This window comes from Serinus canaria, chromosome 6, assembly GCF_022539315.1.
Source record: "Serinus canaria isolate serCan28SL12 chromosome 6, serCan2020, whole genome shotgun sequence".
NCBI lineage: Eukaryota > Metazoa > Chordata > Aves > Passeriformes > Fringillidae > Serinus > Serinus canaria.
In genome coordinates, this window is record NC_066320.1 from 21057230 (window position 1) to 21075105 (window position 17876).

Below are 17876 nucleotides of genomic sequence, written 5' to 3' on the forward strand. Positions count from 1 at the left end.
GAATGGGGAACAAAACCCAGCACGTTTCTGCAGCCCCCGCGCATAAAGCGCCGGGCCTGGGCCTCAGTGGGGGGCAAAGCGGCCCGTCAATCTCGGCGCCGGGGCCCCTTTGTCCCTCGCCTCCCTGCCACACCTTTTGTTCCCGAATCCAATAAGCGCCTATTCCCGCTACCTTCCTCGGCGGCTCCTTTCAGCGCCGGCCCGTCGGCCACAATGGGCCCGGCTCTGAGCTACGCGGCCCCATTCAGCGCCCTTGGCACGCTCACAAGCCGGCCGGGCCGCCCTGCCCCGCGGGCACGACGCGGCGACCGCCCCGCCGCCGGGCACGGGCCCCGGCCCCTCCGCCGGGCACCGGCCGCTGGACGAAGGAGGATCGGGCGGCGAGTATTGCACCTGGTTTATTGACTGACTGGGCGAGCTGGCGCTGGCAGTGACCGATACAGAGTAGATAGAGGGGCCGCGGCAGTAGCCGGCCCCGCCGTCGGCTTTTTACAAGCAAAGCTGCTCCGCTGGCGCGGCGCGATCGGCTCCGGCCCGCCCGGCCCGCCCGGCCGTCGCGGCGGCTCCGGGGGGCGGCGGCGCTTCGCCGCGGGCTCGCGCGGGCCCGTCCTGCCGCTCCGCTCCGTCCGTCGCCGGCCCCGCACCGATGCTCGCGGGAGCGCCGGGGTCCCGCCGCGCCGTCCCGCCGCCGCCGCCTCCGGTCCAGGGCGCGTGGCGCGCAGCCGGGCTGCGGTGCGGGTGCTAACGGGGCCGCGGAGCCGCCGGGCCGTCCTGTTGGTCCGCTCCCGACCCTCAGTGCGTGCGGGCTACCAGGCCCGAATGCCCTGCAGTGCGCCCTGGCCACAGGAAGGCCCCGCCGCCGGCTGGTGCAGCGGCTGGCCGCCGCCGCTGAAACCCCCGAGGCCGCCCACGTTCACGAAGGGGCTGGCGGCCGCCGCCGGGCTGCAGGCGGCTTGCATGGACGCGCCGCCGGTCCCCGCCGGGTAGGTGCAGCCGTAGCCGGGATTGTAGGAGGCTGCGTTGCCGTAGCCGTAGGCGGGGAAGCCATTGTAGGAATAGGGCCCGTTGTACGCCGAGCTGTACCCCTGCGACCCGCCGAGGCACGGCTTGCCGTCACGGACCAGCACGGGCACGGCCACCCTGCGCGGCGGCGGCGGGGCCGCGGGGCCGCCCAGCTCCAGCGACTTGTCCTGCCGCTGCCGCTTGCACTTGTAGCGCCGGTTCTGGAACCAGATCTTCACCTGCGTGGAGGTGAGCTTGAGGCTGCTGGCCAGGTGCTCCCGCTCGGGCGCCGACAGGTAACGCTGCTGCTTGAACCGACGCTCCAGCTCGAAGACCTGCGCCTGGGAGAACAGTACGCGGGGCTTCCTCCGGCTCCGCTGCTTCGGCCTCTCCGTCTCCTCCGCCTTCTCCGCTGCGTCCAGCGGCTTCTTCAAAACACAGCTCTCTGTACAGGGAAACACAGAGGTTATGGGTGCGCCTCGCCGACGCTGGGCGCTCGCTGCTCCCGGCGGGCCCCACCGGCGGACCAGAGCTCCGCGCCCCGGCCGACCCCGCGCGCCCGTCGGGGCACCGCGGTGCGGGCGGGGAGGCAGCGCTGGGACCGGCCGTCTCCGGCACCGCCTGTGTTTGCGAGGGCCCGATTCGGGCGGCGGGGCCAGGCACGTTCCCGCACCTCCGGGACGGCTGCGGCGTTACCGCTGCGGCACCGCAAGGAGAGCTCCGGACCGCGTCGCGCACAGCGCCGGGCACCTGCTCCGCCGCAGCGGGTGCAGATTGGGCCTAATCCGACCCTTTCCTCCCCCTCCGCTACCTAAATTGCAGAGCCCGGGCCTGACCCGGCACCGCCGGACTGGGGCCATGCGGAGGCACTACCCAGGGAGGAGGCGAGCGAGGCGCGGAGGAGGGCGGTTGCAGCCCCGCGATGTGCCTGTCCCAGCTCGACATGGCCAAAGGACGTGGGGCGGGCTACGGCGCCGGGACCTGGGCTTCGCGAGGCGATGCCCGAGGGCTGGGAACGCACCACGGGAAGTTAGCGCGTGGCCCGTCCCGGCAGGGCGGTGCAGTGCGGGGAGCGCGGCGCAGCCGATACTCACTTGGGTCTCGGACCGCCGGGTCCAGCTCTTCTCCCGGGCCGGGAGCCTCGCAGGAGCTACGAAGCACGGCGTGAACGTAGTTGTCGGCGGAGATCCGCGCGTCCGCCTGGCTGCCGGGCGCTGCCATGGGGCTCAGGTAGGAGAGCTTTTCCTCCTCCTCTTCCTCCTCGCCGTCGGAGAAGCGGGCGCCGTCGGCGGCCGCCAGCAGGCAGGCAGCGGGGTGGAAGTGGTGCTCCAGGTGGTGCGGGAGCTGTGCCCCATAATGCGGGTCCTGCTGCTGCTCCAGGTTGAGGATGTCTTTGACAGAGAAGGGTGTGGAGGTGACGGGGCTCGGTAACATCATCGGGGCAGCGCAAGCGGCCAGGCAGTCCCGCGGGCCCGGCGGCTCTCGGGCGGCTGCTCGGCGGGAAGCGCCGCGCCCGGTGCGGGGGGAGCGGGCAGCTCCGAGAGACGAGGGGCCGCGCCTGCTTCTGTCTAAGTTGCCTCCATTAGCTCGGCGCTGGGGGTCTGCGTTTTGTTACAGCTTCTGCAGGGACAGCCAAAGGCTCGGGAGCCTCCTCTGCCCCGGGCCGGCACGTCACGGCAAGGAGGGGCCGGGGGCGGCCTCGCCATTGGAGAGAGGGGGAGGCAGAGCCGGCCCCCTGCCCGGCTCCGGCCGCCCGGCCAGAAATAGCAATGTATTAAGGCTGCACTCGGGGAGGCTGCTTCCCCGCAGAGCGCCCCGCCGGCCCGGCACCCGCCCGGCGGGCGCGGGGACGGTGCGCCGGGGTCGGGGTCCCCGCAGAGAGCCGCGGCAGCCGCCGCCGCCCCCCCAGTGCTAAGCACGTGTAGGTAGGTAGGGATCCCCGCCCGGGCGCGCCCCGCTGGCCCCTGCCCGCACACGGCTAGGTCCGGCCCCGGCAGGGGCCGACATGTGCGGCCCCCGCCGGCCCGGCCTCCCCGCCCCACCGGCACGGCCCCGCAAGTGCCTCCCGCGGCCCAGGGCGCGTAGCGGAGGTTCAGGCGCTTCCGCCACCCCGCACCCCTCCCGCAGCCGACGGCGATCCCGCCGTCCCGGACGGGCCGTAGCCATGCGACGTACATGTAGCCGACCCACCCCGCATCCCCCTGCACCTCCGGTCCCTTCGCCGGTGTCCCCGCAAATACCCCCGCCATCGGCCAATTTGCAGGGCGGCCCCGCTCGCCGCAGCCGGTGCGGCACTCGTTGCACAGGGGAAAGCGCGCTTCGTCCCGCCGGATCGGGCTCCGCAGCCCGCGACCGCCGGGCCCAGTCGGGGCGGACCGGGCCGGGCCGGGTGGGCAGCCCGGGACCGCGGTAACGCGGAGCTAGGTGGGGAGTGCGATATCGCGATCGTAGGTGTTTCCTTTCGTTGTTTTTCGTTTTCTTTCGTTTCGTTTCGTTTTCTTTCGTTTCTCACGCTGGTAACGGGCAGCCAGCGGCTTTCGCGGAGCCACCTCGCTGCCGTGCCGGCGGGTGACGCACCGAATGAGCCTGCCGAGCTCTTCCGCACTGCGAAGTCCCCGGGCACAAGACTTCGCCGGGCACTGGCCGAGCCCCGCGGTGATGCGGAGGTGCCGAGGCCCCTCGGAGCTCCCCGCGGCTTCTGGACTTTTGCACAGGCTCCGGGCTCCCTCGGCGCGGGGAGCGGGCGCACCGAGGGAGGGGCAGGGGGTCTTTGGTGAGATTTTTCGTTGTGATTAAAATCCTGCTGCCCCGCAGGGCTTGGATCGGCGACGAGGGAGGCCACCGGAGCCGGGCGCGTACGCCGGGCAGGTGAGTGTCCCGGCTCCGGGCTTCGCGGGGCCTTCCCGGGAGTTTCTCTCGTGTTGTTAACGTCCGGCGGCTCCACCGTTTAGCGGCTCTGTCGGTGCCTCCGTATCTTCGTCTTTCTGCACGTCCCAGAGACGTATTTACTCGGGGCGCAGCCGGGGACAGCAGCCCGAGTCCCGCGCACTTCGTGCGGGGTCAGTTCCCGTTCCCCCGGCGCACCGGACCGCTGCCACCAGGCAGCTTCAAACCCCTCGCCATATAAATATGACGATTCGGTTTCTTCTCGCCGCTCCCTGTTGGAGACGCCTTCCTGCGGTCCGGACGGTGGACGGGGAAGGGCGGCCGCAGTAAGCAGGCCTGACCGGGGCCCGACTTTGCCCCGTGCCGCCGGTGGGCAGAGAAGCTCGGCACTGCGTCGCTGCCGGGACCCGAAAATAATTAGTAACAATTAGCTCCTTATCCGTGTTACACATCCGACACCATCCCGGGCCACTCCCGCCCGCCTCGGGGCCCCGAGCCCGGGAAGTTGCAGGCACGGGCCCGGTGGCAGCGCGGCGAGCGGCCGGGCTCTGCACAGCGCCGCGCTCCCCGGGAGCTCCCCTGCGGCCGCGCTTCCCGGCGGGGAGAGCAGCGTCAAGGGCCGGTGCCCTTGGTGGTGGCGGCCATAAGAACTGCCGGGCCACCGCCGATGTCCGCCTGCCCATCCGTCTGCGGGAGCAGCAGCCGCCGTTCCGAGCGCCGGGGCCGCACCCCGGCAGCGTCTGGCTCATTTGGCGCCATCGCGCTCCCGGCCCGCACAGGGATCCCGGACGGGCCCATCGCCGGGCGCGGCCTGCGGGCTCTGGGAACCTGGGTCGGGCCGAAAAGGGCGTATTGGGATTTCAACCCGGTAGTACGAAGTGGTTCTCCCGCTGGGACCGACTCATTTGTCCTGCTGCCGGCCACACGGACTGCTCGGGGAACCCACGCCCGACGGAGGGAGCAAGCCGCGGCCGGGCCTTCTCTGGGTCACCTCACCCTCCCCCAGTCTCTGGGTGCGGTAACAGTCCGCGCTTTCCACCCATGCCAGCATGCCCTCTTTAGTGGTGAGTTCGGTGGTGAGTTCCCGGCTGGGAAAGCCGGGGAAGCGGGTAGATGGTCGGGCCCGACTGTGCCCGTACTGAGGCGGCTGGCGCCGAGGAGCACGATGGGACCGGGGCGAGCGGTGCGGATATACAGAACCCAGGGGGAGGAAGGAGTAGGGCAGCCTTGGTACCTGCCGGCGGGTCTCAGCCTGGATTGCGGCTGCAGGGCTTTCCCAAGCCGGCTGGGCTGGGGTCACCGGGCTATTAATGGTTATTTTATTTATATCATTAGCGGCGTCCCCTGAGCTCTGTTTACAGCAGGGCCTTGTTGTCCCGGCCGCTCCTGCGCTCTGTTTAGACAGGGGATTATTGTAATGGATGGAGCTCGCCGTGCGGATGCTGCAGCGGAGCCAAGAGAGCCAAGAGCCTCCCCCCGGGCCCGGGGAGCGAGCAGCAGCCCCGCCGCGGCCGCGCACACCGCGGCGGGCGGGCGAGGGAGCGAGCGGCCCGCTCCCGCCCGAAGGCCCCGGCCGCAGGCAGCCCGGTAGCAGCGGCCGCGGCCGAGGGTCTCGCTCGGGGCGATGCTATCAGCACCGGGGCTGCTAATTGCTCCATTAGTCTTGCGGGTGCGGAGTGCTGGAGCCGGCCCCTCGCTAATGGCCGTAAACAAACAAACACGCTAATCCGGCCCTGTCTCCAGCCCCCGTGCTCGGGGAGCCAACGGGGCACAGCGGCGGGAGGCGCTGGGCGGGCGGCACCCACCTGCCCGCCGTCCCGGGAGCCCGGCTGCCCGCGGGCTGGGGCCGTAGCCGGAGCGGACCCGCGCCGCCGGGAGCTGCCCCCCGCGCCCGGCTCTATTTACACAGAGCCTGCCCTTGTGTAAACGCTGCGCGCCGTGGTTTATCTCAGGGCCCGTCTGGTTCTCGTTCTCTGTCAGCAGCGCCCGGTGAAGGATGGCCCTTTCCCAGGAGTTCGGTCCTGATTTATGTGAGAACCGCAGCGCGCCAGGGACGCCCCCGCACGGCGGGGCCGGCGACGCGCCTCGGAGAGGCGGCGGGTCCCGGGACAGCGACCCGCCGCCGGGGCTGCCGGTGGGGCCGCGTTCCGTGCAGCCCGCACCGGCTCCGCAGGGCTCGCTCACCTGCCGGCAGTGGACCCCGCGGTCCTGTCCAGTCCGGCCCGGCACGGCACGGTGCTCCGCCATCTCCCGGTCCGGCTCTCTTCACACGCAGCCTCGGCGCCCCTCACGGTGCCCAGCGGGCGCGCCCTGAGGGGCTCCGTGAGGAGCGCGCACGGGGCGGCTCCGCCGCAGCTCCCAGCCCGGACTCACTCCCTGAAAGCGCATGGTCACGGCTCCCGGGAAAAAGGATGGCGTTTATTCCTGCCGTGCCACTTGCACAGGAATGGCTCTTTTTCACAACTCTGAAAATAAACATTATCTCTATTCCTCGGGAGAGGAGAGGGCTTCTGCAGGCGGTGGAGCCAGGTCCAGACAGGGGATGCAGCATGCTCACCCAGCAACAGGCTGGCTCCATGTCCCACTGCTGCGTCCCATCTGTGCCAAGGCAGTGCATGGACCATTCTGTTCACTCGGGTCTGCCACTTGACACCTGCCTGCATTTTCTCCGAATCCTCGGAACAGCTGGCTTGGTTTGGCCAAGAACCACCCAACTACCAACTAATGCCCATTTTATTGAGAAATACATCACTGAAAATATCTGCTTTTCTTCAGTTTTTTTTTTGCTCCATTGACATTGGCTGATTTTCTTTTGCTTCATAGCTCTTGGGGGATGCATGGCTTGGAAATGCATCCCGAAACAAAGCCTCAGTGGGAAATAAATGTGTTTTCTAAAGGTCAGAACCAGACTCTAGCATCCTACACCTATGTTTTTATGGTGGGAGGTTGGTTTGGGGGATACCAGTAGCTGTGTGAAACATTCACTGTTCATCACTTTGAGGGATAGAAGCCGCAAATGCTAGGGTGCTGCCCCTTGCAGCAAGGGGAGCTTGGTGGGGTTGGACACCAAAGGGGAGGTTGCCCTTGTTTTCAGTGTTACATGGCCCTCTGAAACTGAGGCTGACATGCTGAGCTTGGTGAGAGCCAACTTGCAGGAGCAGGTAAGGGTCATCCTTCATCTAAGGCAATGCAGTATAGGAAATGCCAGTGCCAAGGACCCCCTCCTGCCTGCTTTTATTTGGCATCTCTTGTGCACAAAGGATATCCAGGCTTCACAAAGCTACCCTGCTGCACAACACAGCCCCATGACTGTGGACGTGCAGAGGGTAGCAAAACACCTCTTCCTCTGGATTAGAAGCTGTCATAAATCACAGTTACTGACTATGTGATGAGAGGGTCCCCGTGCAGCCGAAGGAGGACACTGCTGCCGGCACACGTACACCACCCTGTTTGTGGAGCACACTCCACAGCCTTTCTGGGAGTACCTTTGCTCCATGTCTCAGGAACCATTGCTGTGTGTTTGTGTCCATGAGGTTGAGAAGCTGAGCTGAAATTCATCCCTCAGCAGAGGCCCAGCACGCGGTTTGCTCACCGCTCGCATCCACAGGCCTGCGTACCCCTTGCATCCCATAGCGCTTAAGTGGAGCCTAAGTGGACCCTGGGCCTTGTGCTGGCGACCTGCCCAGTGCTGGATTTCAGCTCCGAGCCCAGGCCTGCCGCTCTGATTCATGCATGTAATCCCGCTGAGGTCAGCGGGTTTCATCCTGCTCCCACCACAGCCCGCGGGACAGTTCACACGAGAGTGGCAGGGTCAGGCTCTGTGTTTGCATGTGCCATAGAAAATGGAACAATTAAGATTAAACCAATTAAATTTTAACAGGTCTGGAAAGCGTTTTATTACATAATAAACTGGAGGGATTAACTGTGTCGGGCTTTGCTCTGTGTGTGCTGGCGGAGAGGTTCTTTGCTGTCCGCAGCACTTGGAGTTCCTCCGGGCTGGAGACCTCCCTGCGCTGGGGCTAGGGCTGGCTCGCTGGCAAACACAGGGGGCTGGGAATGCAGCTGCATGCTGCCTCCTGCTCCTGTCCAGTACTGTCCCCCAAAGCATTCTGGATGTAATGCTTTTCTTTGCCCAAGCAAAGCATTTTCTAGAAGAAATTTTGCAAGTTATATGGTGGCTATTTCTGTGGCTTCCTTAAGGGAGAGGGAAGTCCTCATGCTTCTGTACAGACATGCTGGTGAGGAGCAAGTGGCTGGGCTGGCTCTGTGCAAGGTGGTGACAGATGTCTCATCTTGGAAACGGAGCTGATAAGTTACTCTTGTTTAGGGCATCTGCCTGGCAGCCAGTCCCCACTTCTCTCCCTGCTTAATCAAGATTCCTCCGGCTGTTCCCATGCAGATGAAGCCATCCTGGCCATGGCTACCCCGGAGCTGGCAAAGCTGTGAAAGAAATGGTACACAGCTCTGGGTTTGCCAGAGTGGTTTCAGGGAAATTGAGCTGAAAACGGATGCAGGAATCAGCTTTTATGCAGAAATAATGCTGCAACCTTGGCTGAGCACATACCTAGGGAGGTGCACAGGCCTCTTGTGGTGGCATTCCTCAACTCTGCTGGCATTTGTCTATGGGGCTGACATTTGCTCTGAGGGGCACCCACAGCCAGTGGTTGTTGCACTGTTTCACCTTCCCAAATGTGATTTGAGGCAGACCAGCTCAGGAGGATTGGACACAAATATCCTCTGTCATGCAACAACCTGCACTTGGGGGCTAGAGGGGGGAAGATGAGGCTGGGGAAACTCATAATTTCTATCTCTTCTGGGTAAATATGGGTCAAAAGCCTGATAGGCTCAGCCCAAAGATGTTTTGCACTATCCTTCCAGAGGCCACAGCAGGCCAGCTTCCAATGCTCTGGTGGGTTTTCTCTGGAAGTAGAATGGTTGCTGTGGCTGGAGACTGCAGCATGTTCAGTGGCAGTGAAGGCAAACTGCTCTCTGGATGATTACCATGCCTGGAAAGGTTAAAGGCAGAGCATGTGCTTGGCCTGCACATGTCTAATAAATACCCATTCTTTTGTTTTCCTTTGAAATACTTTTGGTATTTAGCCATGGCTGCTCATGTGGTTCCCTCCTGAACCCAGATCCTTGCCGACAGCCGCTGTATAAATAGGGCAGCCCCTGTGTCCTGCACACAGGAAGGCAGGTAGGAGATTTGAAAGCTTCTGTTAATAGTTTATCTCTGAGTCCGCCTAATGAATTATCCTGGCAATTACTGTGCAGAAATTGTTAGTGTATCCTGATGATTCAGAACTTTCTAACAACAACTCTGGACCAAACTATAAACTGTTTTTCTATCTTGGAGTGGAGACTTGAGAGAGGACTCCTAATTGTTCTCATCCCCTCCGGGGCCATAGCTGGATTATCCCACACAGGCTTCTCTGCAAACTTGTTTTCAGTCTATCAGTAGGCCCTTTGCCAGACCAAAGAGATGGGGAACTGTTTTCCAGATTTAAATCCCTCCCCTCTACCCTTCCACTCCACTTACACCTCTGAGGAAGAGGATGGATTAGAAAGGATTTGCCCTCATGGGGCTTTAGTTTGGGTTTGTGAAGATCTGTTCTTAAAAGCATTGCCTTTTTTGTTTTATCCCTGTGTAAACCTGACTCCCAGCTTTATGCAGGGAACAGGCAGAAGTGAAGTGCTGTGTTGTTCAGAGAGTAGAGATCTCCCATTTCTTTTGAAATACCTGCCTTTAAATGGCATTTCCTCTTGGAGACAATGGCTTAATGTGAAGGACAAGCAGGTGGGAATGGACAAGGGTGGTGTTCCAGGAGCAGGACATGGCTGGACACCTTCTGCTGTGGTTACTGTGCTTCAGCCATGCATACAAGAGGCTGGATGGCTCAAGGGCTCAGCCAAAATATGTCCCGTGCCAGCACTGACAGGACAACCTGGATCTTTTGATATGGTCCCTGTCTTGTCCCTGTGCTGTTGATGTCCCAGCACACTGGAGACCATGGGTATCCCAGCATCTCTGGGACGCTCTCCCCCAGGATCCATCCTGCACTGAGAATGACCCGTGCAGCAATGCTGTGTCAGGCCAGCAGTTTGCAGGCTCTGGGGCCATAGCAGAGGTGGTGAGGAGTTTGCATGGGGCCAAAGTAATTCTTCCCTTCTCTCAGCGGCATGGCAAAAGGCCACACCACTGGCCATGCCCTGTCCCACTGGAAGCACTGACGCCTGTCTGGCTGCCAGGACACCCCGCCAGCCCCGTCCCAGGCACATTTCCTGCGCCCAGCAGTGGAGAGTGGGCTCTGTGCCGCATCCCAGGGCCGCCTGGGCCCAGGCTCCCTTCTCCAGACATCCCTCCCACCGTGCACCCATGGTACCCCCGCGGCTCACCCACGTCCGCCCCGCGCACCCGCCCTTGCTGACGGTGGGGAAAGTAGGAGCCGTGTCCTTGTGCTGACCTTCATCTGACCTTCCAGTAACGCTCGAGAAACCCTCGGAAAGGCTTTCTCATTGTGCAGCCCCAGGGTTTCCAGGGAATTAGTCAGCAGGCTGGAATTGTGCTCTGTGTATGTGACCCCCCCTTATCCCCCCCTCCTGCCTCTCCCATCCCTGGAGCCGGACCGGTCCAAGAGATATGTTGCCAGGGTGACAGCGAGGTGTGATGGATGGACAGAGAGTGGCTGCGGAGTGGCAGGGCCGCTGGTCAGTAACCCAGGGCTGTGTTTATAAGAAGGAAGAGGCTGTTTCCTGGAGCTAACATAATGCAGCTCTAAAAAAGGCAGGGGAAATACATCATGCGAGGGGAGCGCGGCCCGGGGAGGGGAGGGCCACGGGGAGCTCAGCACCACAGCGAGCCTCCAGGTCAAGGTGCCTTTGACAGGGGCCTTTTTTATAGGCCATTTGCGTGAGAGTTCACTGCTGTTTCTCTGCAGTCCTGACAGCGGCTCAAGGCCCAGCCGGGGTTTGGGGAGGGTCTAATCTAAACTCGCCGATTTCCAGCCCTTCTCCTGCAGGACCCGCTGATTTATTTGGAAAATAAATAATCGACACTGACTATTGTTTTGTGTCTGTGGAGTGACAGTGCCCCGCCCTTGCTGTGGGGCTGTGCCCTACCCCACACTGGACACTCGAGGAGCGGGGAGCTGTGGAAGGACCCTGTTGCTCAGAGAGAGAGGGGCTGAGTTCACTGCTTCCATCGGCCCCCACCTCACCATGCCTGGGAAGGGGCAATTCTTGGGGCATGGTCCCTGAATGGGCAGGCACCTGGGGCATCATTCACCGTGCTCATTGTGCTGGACTCAGAGCTGGGGCAGCGGTGACCAACTAGAAAGGCAAGGGAATGTCCCACCCTCCTTCCCAAATGCCAGCTGTGGCAGTTTTGCTCCCTTTAGCCACACTGCAGGTGTGTGAGGCTCTTGTGCCCAGCACTGGCATCTCCCCCAGTGTGGAGCCAGGGTGTCTGCAGCCCCGCACACCTGCTGCTGCCACCGCTGTGGGGTCATCCCCATGGCTCGTGTCACCTCTGAGCCCTGCAGCCACGCTCCCCCTAATGACAGCCCTTCTGCTGGATGGTCTGGTTGCAGGAGAAGCTGCCGTTCCTGGTGCAGTAGACAAGAGATTTCCCTCCCCAGCTGGCAGTGTGGGAGCTGAATCCCCAAGGTGGTTGGGACCCGGGGGCCTTAATCGTCAAGACTAATCAGAAAGCAGCAGCCTAGAAAACATACCCTGATTTTTCCCTATCACAAAAAAAAAAAAAAAAAACAAAAAACTGAAAACCAAACCAACAAACAAACAAAAAAATCCAAAACACAAAAACAAAACAAAAAAAACCAACTAAAGTATTTCAGAAAAAATCTTCATACAAATAAAACAGAGACAAAAAAGGATAATTTTGCTCTTGATCCCACCATTTTCTGAGTAGGCATAATTGTTTCTACTACAGCTGAAAAATTATTTAAATGTTGATTTTTTTTTTTTCTTTCTTCTTTTACTTTTATTGTTAAAACTCATTGGTGGCTGAGGAAGCGATATTGCATTTCGGGTTTTTCTTTTTTTCTTTTACAAGAATGCTAAAATTTTGTAAAGTTTGGAGTAGGGAATAAAGGATCAGAAAAGAGGAGGAAATCCAGCATGAATGTCAGCCATCATAAAGGAGCTTCAGGGCAGCAGACAAAAAGAGGACAAGGAAAACCTGGAAACACAATGCCTTAAAATTTCAAACAGCTTTCTGCTTTAGAAAACTTAAAGGAAAAATCAGTTCAAAATATCCCATTGAAAAGTTAAATGAAATTGGTTTCCATAGAATAGTTGTCAGTCGAATTATTTTTGAGCTAGAAAATGTTAAGCAATTTTTTTACAGAATAAGTGTAAGTTTTATAATTTCTTTTCTACATCATTAATAATAATTCTTCCTCAATATGATAATAAAAATCATCAATTTACATTTTTCTAGTGAATACATGGGTTTGGTCATGTCTTCACTAGTGTGAGAGTCATTTTTAAGTGTAGTCTTATTTTTGGCTGAGGTTTTTGCTTGTCCCTTTCTTCACTGGAGAAGTGTTCTGTCTTTGATGCTTTCATATTTCCCCTGCTCTAATTCATGCAAATACTGCCACATGCCCAAATTGCTCAATGAGTTCAATATTTATCAGCAAATAATTTTTTTTTTTGAACCCAGCCTGTTCACTGTCTAAAGCCACTTCCTAAATAAGTATTTTATGAGTATTTGTATATTTAGTGTTTCATTGTTCTAAGTGACTTTCAACATCAGATTCTCTCACCCACTTTCACTTCAAATTAGCACATTCACAGGCACTTATATATGAATTTGCATTCGCCTCAGATTTTAAAAGGCTGTGTTTGGACATTTGCAAAAAAACACCCAATCCATATTTTGGAGTGATTTGGTTTTGTCTGACATATCCGTCACAGCTGCCAGGGCAGGGAAAGGCAATCCATACTTCTGGAGTCCCTTCTGCTGGCTCTCCTGGGCAGCGCTGTCTGGCCAGGGGCAGTTGGATTGCACTGGTGCCCGAGCAGCCCCATCCCCACTGCAGGGACGTCTAAGATCAGCCGTGAGCAGGGGCTGTTTTGGTTTTTTTTTTACCACTCTTTACTATCCTCTTCATGCCCAGTTCTTGTTGGATTTGTGTCGGCCCTCTGTGGCACCCCGGGACACGCTCTGTCCAGGGAGGAAGCAGGGCTGGGGAGGGGCAGAGGGGGCTTGTCTTTCCAGCACTGCAGATTAAGGCCGCCTGGCTCCTCTGCAAGCCTCCCCAGGTGGCCATGATATTTCTAAAGGACTTGTCCCTGTGCCGCAGTAAGCTCATTAGCTAATTCCCTTATTACGCAGCATCAACTGAAGCCTGTGTATTTAGGCTGCCAGGGAGCCCCTCTCACCTTTCTCCTCTCCCTTCCTCATTACCCCCTTCTCTTTGTTTCAGCTAACAAGGTGGGCTTTTAAAAGTGCCCTTGCCCGGCCATTTGGAGTGCAGGCTCCTCCCTGCCTGGCTGGTCCCACTGTTGGGACACCCGCAGGGACAGGGGTGGCTGTGGGCAGGACCCCACTCCCCATGGCAGCCAAGTGCTCTCACCTCTGCCCAGGCGGCTCTTTGGGCACGCTCACCTTCCTGTGTCAACCCCAGGCAAAGGCACTGAGGCACTGATTGAGGCAAAGCAAGGCATGGGGAGGTTCCTAGGAAGAAGGCTGTGGCATGAAACAGCCGTGGTGGCATGCTGCTCTTTGTGTAGTCACCCTGGGATTTGAGAGGGTCAGGGGGCTCTTGCCCCTTGCCACCTGACCCTAAACCTGTCGAATTTTCACCTGGGTGTGGGGAGCCAGAGCTTGTGGGGACAAGCCTTTTGGCCTCAAGCATGGAGAGCCTGGGGACCCTCTTCCCTCACTGCCTGCTCCAGGAGAAGCCCGGTCACAACCCCTGACTGGGGAAGAGGGATGGAGTGGCAGCCCACCCTCTTCCTTCTGGGGGGCCACGCACCGCAAAATCCACCTCGCGCCGGCACTTTCCGGCCCTCTGTGAGAATGTACAGTTTGTGGCTCCTTCATTGACTTTGAAGAATGTCCCTTTATTCACAATGTTATTTCCTTTAATCACTGTGAGGTTGCAGGAAATCTTCTTGGAAAATTGTCTCAGATTGGCTAGAATTACTGTACTGTTGCAGGGATGGAAAAGTCACTTGAACTTGTTTTCATTTTACCCTAAAAAGTCACTGTCCCCAGAAGGTTCAGATGAATTTGGATAAACATGTGAGTTCTGAGGATGTAGTTGTTGAGTATTTCTTTTCCCTCCCTTTTTTTTTTTTTTTCCCCCAAATGAATCTTTGTGGCTTTCCAAGTTCCTGAGCTTTGCTCAAGACTAGGGTGCAGAAGTAAAGGAAAAAGGGACCTTTGACATAAACAGATCATAAACAGACTGAAGACAGGCAAATACATCATTAAGTGACACAACACAAGAGCAGGGATAATGAGCCAGTGACAGCTTTGGCCATCAGCTAAGAGCTGAATCAACCAAATTTTCTACCTGAGGATTTCTGTGCTGCCTGACATAGGAAGGACAAGATGTGCTAAATCTTGGCTTTCACAGGAGTTTAGTCCCATTTCCACGTGAAATTCTTGAATTCTTGTGAGTGGTGGAGAAATGTGGTCTAGGTGAGTGTGTGGCTAGATGAGGGCACAGCTGGCTGGGAAAAGGTATTGAAAGGGCAGTTTCCCATGCTCAGTCTTCAGACAGGGCCTGGTCTTGGTTTAGGGATAGTCAGTGCTTTCATCAGTGATTTTCACCTGCAGCACCAGTCTGCAAGAATGATTTTCTTGAGAAGGTGAAGAAACTTGAAATAAACCTGCTGATAAGAACAAATATAAGGCTCTTTTGTGAGTTGGGAAAAATCAACATTGCAGGCACTGGCTGGGGAATGAGTAAGGTTGCTCTGTGGGAAAGTAGCTGGAGGTGACAGTGGAGCCCAAGTGAGAACAGCAAAATCAGACCAGGACATATGAACGAGGTGTTTGTAAGACACCTGATGTGATCCTGCTGCATTTAAAGAGTGTCAGACTCAGCACTGAATCCCACTTGGGGCTCAGCGTTTCAAGTTGCTGTTCTTGGAGTAAGCCCAGGGAAGTACAAGATCAGAAATTCAGAAAACATGACATACTGGAGAAGGCTGAAGGGTAGCTTAGTATCACAACACAAAGACTACAGGGAAATAAGATAAAAGTCTTTAAATGCATAAAGCCCTGCTACAAAGTATGAGATAATGGGCTACTGCTTGTTTTCAGGTGGGTAGAAGAAGAAGCCATAGACTCACCCTGCAATGATTGCGGTAAAAGGGATTAAAACTTGTTTTTCCTGGGAGCCGTCCTCACCACTAGAGGCTTCTTTTAGGAAGAGTTTAGACAAAAGCTCCACCAGGAAGGGTTTGATTCGTCTGGGGGCAGGCAGACAGGCTAGGTGACCTTTCAAGGGCCTTCCAGGCTTATTTTTTATAATTCTGTGAATACAGATACTAAAAAGAGGGAAGATCATTTTGCCCGTGGCCAGTCTATTCAGGACTGGTCCTTGCCAGGTGTGTTTTGCTTCAGCTGTGAAAGTTTCCATTCAGTTGTTGTTGGGTTTTTTTGTTGATTTGGGGTTTTTTTGGGGTGTTTTTTTTTGGGGGGGGGGGAGTTGTTGTTTTTTTTTTGTTCTTTTTTTTTGTGTGTGTGTGTGTGTGTGTATTTGTTTGGGGGGGGTTGTGGCTTTGGGGTTTTTTTGTTTTGTTTTGTTTTTTTTTCCTTTTGTTTTGTTTTGTTTTTCAGTTGGTTGGGGTTTTTTGTTTGGGTTTTTTTTTTTTTTGTATTTCATTTTTTTGTATTTTATTTGGTATTATTAGTTTGGGGTTTTTTGGTATTTGCTCCTAACCATTTTTTTTTCTCTATCCAAATTTTCCCCTGTTTCTGTACATCACTCTGACCCTCCTTTTCCTGGAATGGTCATATGCCTTGTGTGACTCCCCAAAGCTCTGTAGAGAAAGGCCATTTCTTCCCAACCCCAGTGTGCCCCATGTCTAATACACAGTATGCAGGAACATCCTGGGGCACACCCCATGTCTCTCATGAATTCACTGCTGACAGACTTGTGGTGTTCCAAGCTCGAGCCTCACTCCTGGTTTCAGCCCTTTCTCAAGGCCCCTGCAGGTTGTCTGTGGGCTGGGTGTTTTTCTGTTTCTAAAACAGGATCAACAACTGTTGTCCCCCTCCATCTGTGGGTTTGCAGATGTCAACTGTCCAGTGTTTACAGTGAGCTTGTGCAATGGGAGTTTTTCTATGTGTATTAGTAACACGATGTATTTTTACTCACGATATTTAAGATCAGAGTTAGTCATTAGATCACCTATGCTGATCTCCCCGACTGCCTTGTCTTGTTACTCTTTCTGGATCCAAATAACCTGGGGTTTCACTAATGCACAAAAGCATCTGGTCTGGAGGCGCAAGGGAGTTCATGGTTTGGTCTTATTTAATCCCTGACGGTTACTCCACCAGCTAATCAGCATTGCTCAGTAAATGTATGTCGTATTTCTTATGCAGGGTTCTCTGGCTTTTAATTTCCAACCATTGATTCTTGTTCTGCCTTTTTTGGCTAGAATAAAAAGATGTTAGCACATGGTATTTTCTTACTATGAGAGTACTTGTGCATAGCAGTCAAATTTCTTGAGCTTTTTTAAGAAGAAAACAGGTTGAGCTTGATTCTGTCACTGTGGGGTGCATTCTCCTGCAACTGTGTCTTTTCTGTGCTTGTTTTCTGCACTCTCATTTCACAGAATAATTTTGGCCTCAGGGACTCTGGCAGTACAGCCCGCTGGTTGGGCCTTGATCCACTGAATTTTGGAAATGTCTGAAGATGCAGATTCCTCCACTGCACTCAGTTTTCAAGCCACCTTGTGTCTTCCCCCTTGCAGCCCATACCTCCCCACTCTGTCTGCAGGATGCTGTGGGAAATATGGGGGGGTGGGAATCACATTTACATCTCTCACTTCATCTGTATCTTTTAAAGTGGGGCACCAGGCTATTCACAGTATCTCAGGGTTAGCTTCCCATCCTCTGCTGCACAGAGCACTGCCTCACAACTCCCATTTGCTGCACTCCCAGCTCTGGTGCCCAGGACTGCATTTTACCATGTGGTCTCAGCACTGAGCTCACATCCAGTTGCTCACCCTCAGGACCCCAAACCAACCCCTGTCAGAGCCAGTGTCTTTTGTTAGCCCCTGCCACCCAGAGGGATAGCCAACACATCCAGCTTGGCATTCGGCTCAGTCAAAATCCACAAGGAGGTACTCCATCTTTTCCAAGACTTGTAGGGCTGCAGCCAGGGTTGGCAGCAGCAAACTGGTGCCAACTCTGAGCTGGCCTGTGCCTGCACTGGGTACCTGGAGACCAGTGCAGCAACATCTCCCTGCTGAGAGCAACTTTTGGAAGCTAATCGGGGTGTAGGTAATGGGTGGGCAATCAGTATTAAGACAAATACTGAACCAGAATATTGTTAAGCACATCACAGATACCCAAGGCTCTGACACCTCACTGCTCCCTGTTTCTTTGAAACCATTGCTTTTGGTCCTGTGGGCAGTTCAAGTCCCGGCTTGAGACACAGTCAAACCTCTTTGTTCCCCATTTTCAAGCAGGATTTCCTCAGAAGATCCTAGGAAGAAGCCATGGACTAATAATACCTTCACCATATATGGTGCATTTCATCTTGGCTTTGCGAGTGTGCGTTGCCCTGCATGCTGCGGGCGCGTGCTACCCAGCCCAGCACTGCTGCCTGCTGCAGAGACCCAGGGCTGCAGTACAAAATCAGGTACAGCTTGGCCAGGCTTCTGCTTTTCCTCCCGTGCAATGTCTGCACTGGACGAGTTTGTCCTGTGCAGTGCTGATGACTGGTGGTGCTTACGTGTGCTTTTACAGTAGCATTTCAAAGGGCTGGTTGCAAGGAGGT

General features: G+C 56.7%; 1 protein-coding gene across 2 annotated transcripts; it reads right to left on the reverse strand.

Moving 5' to 3' along the window:
• Nucleotides 1–806: 806 nt before the first annotated feature.
• NKX2-3 (NK2 homeobox 3) lies at nt 807–2439 on the reverse strand. 2 transcript variants are annotated; one of them, XM_030241246.2, is made up of 2 exons: nt 2097–2439; nt 807–1447 (listed from the first exon to the last, which is right to left on the reverse strand). In XM_030241246.2, exons 1-2 carry the CDS (start codon nt 2437–2439, stop codon nt 807–809), a joined length of 984 nt encoding a protein of 327 aa, XP_030097106.2. The 2 variants fall into 2 exon arrangements, with proteins under 2 accessions (XP_030097106.2, XP_050832320.1); XM_050976363.1 differs by having other exon boundaries at nt 807–1443; nt 2087–2439.
• Nucleotides 2440–17876: the final 15437 nt, after the last annotated feature.

Coding starts and splice junctions, on each gene's coding strand:
- NKX2-3 (XM_050976363.1), bottom strand. CDS start 2,439: ATGATGTTACCGAGCCCCGTCACCTCCACACCCTTCTCTGTCAAAGAC. Junction 1,444..2,086: donor CGAGACCCAAGTGAGTATCG/GCTGCGCCGCGC, acceptor CTGTACAGAGAG/CTGTGTTTTGAAGAAGCCGC.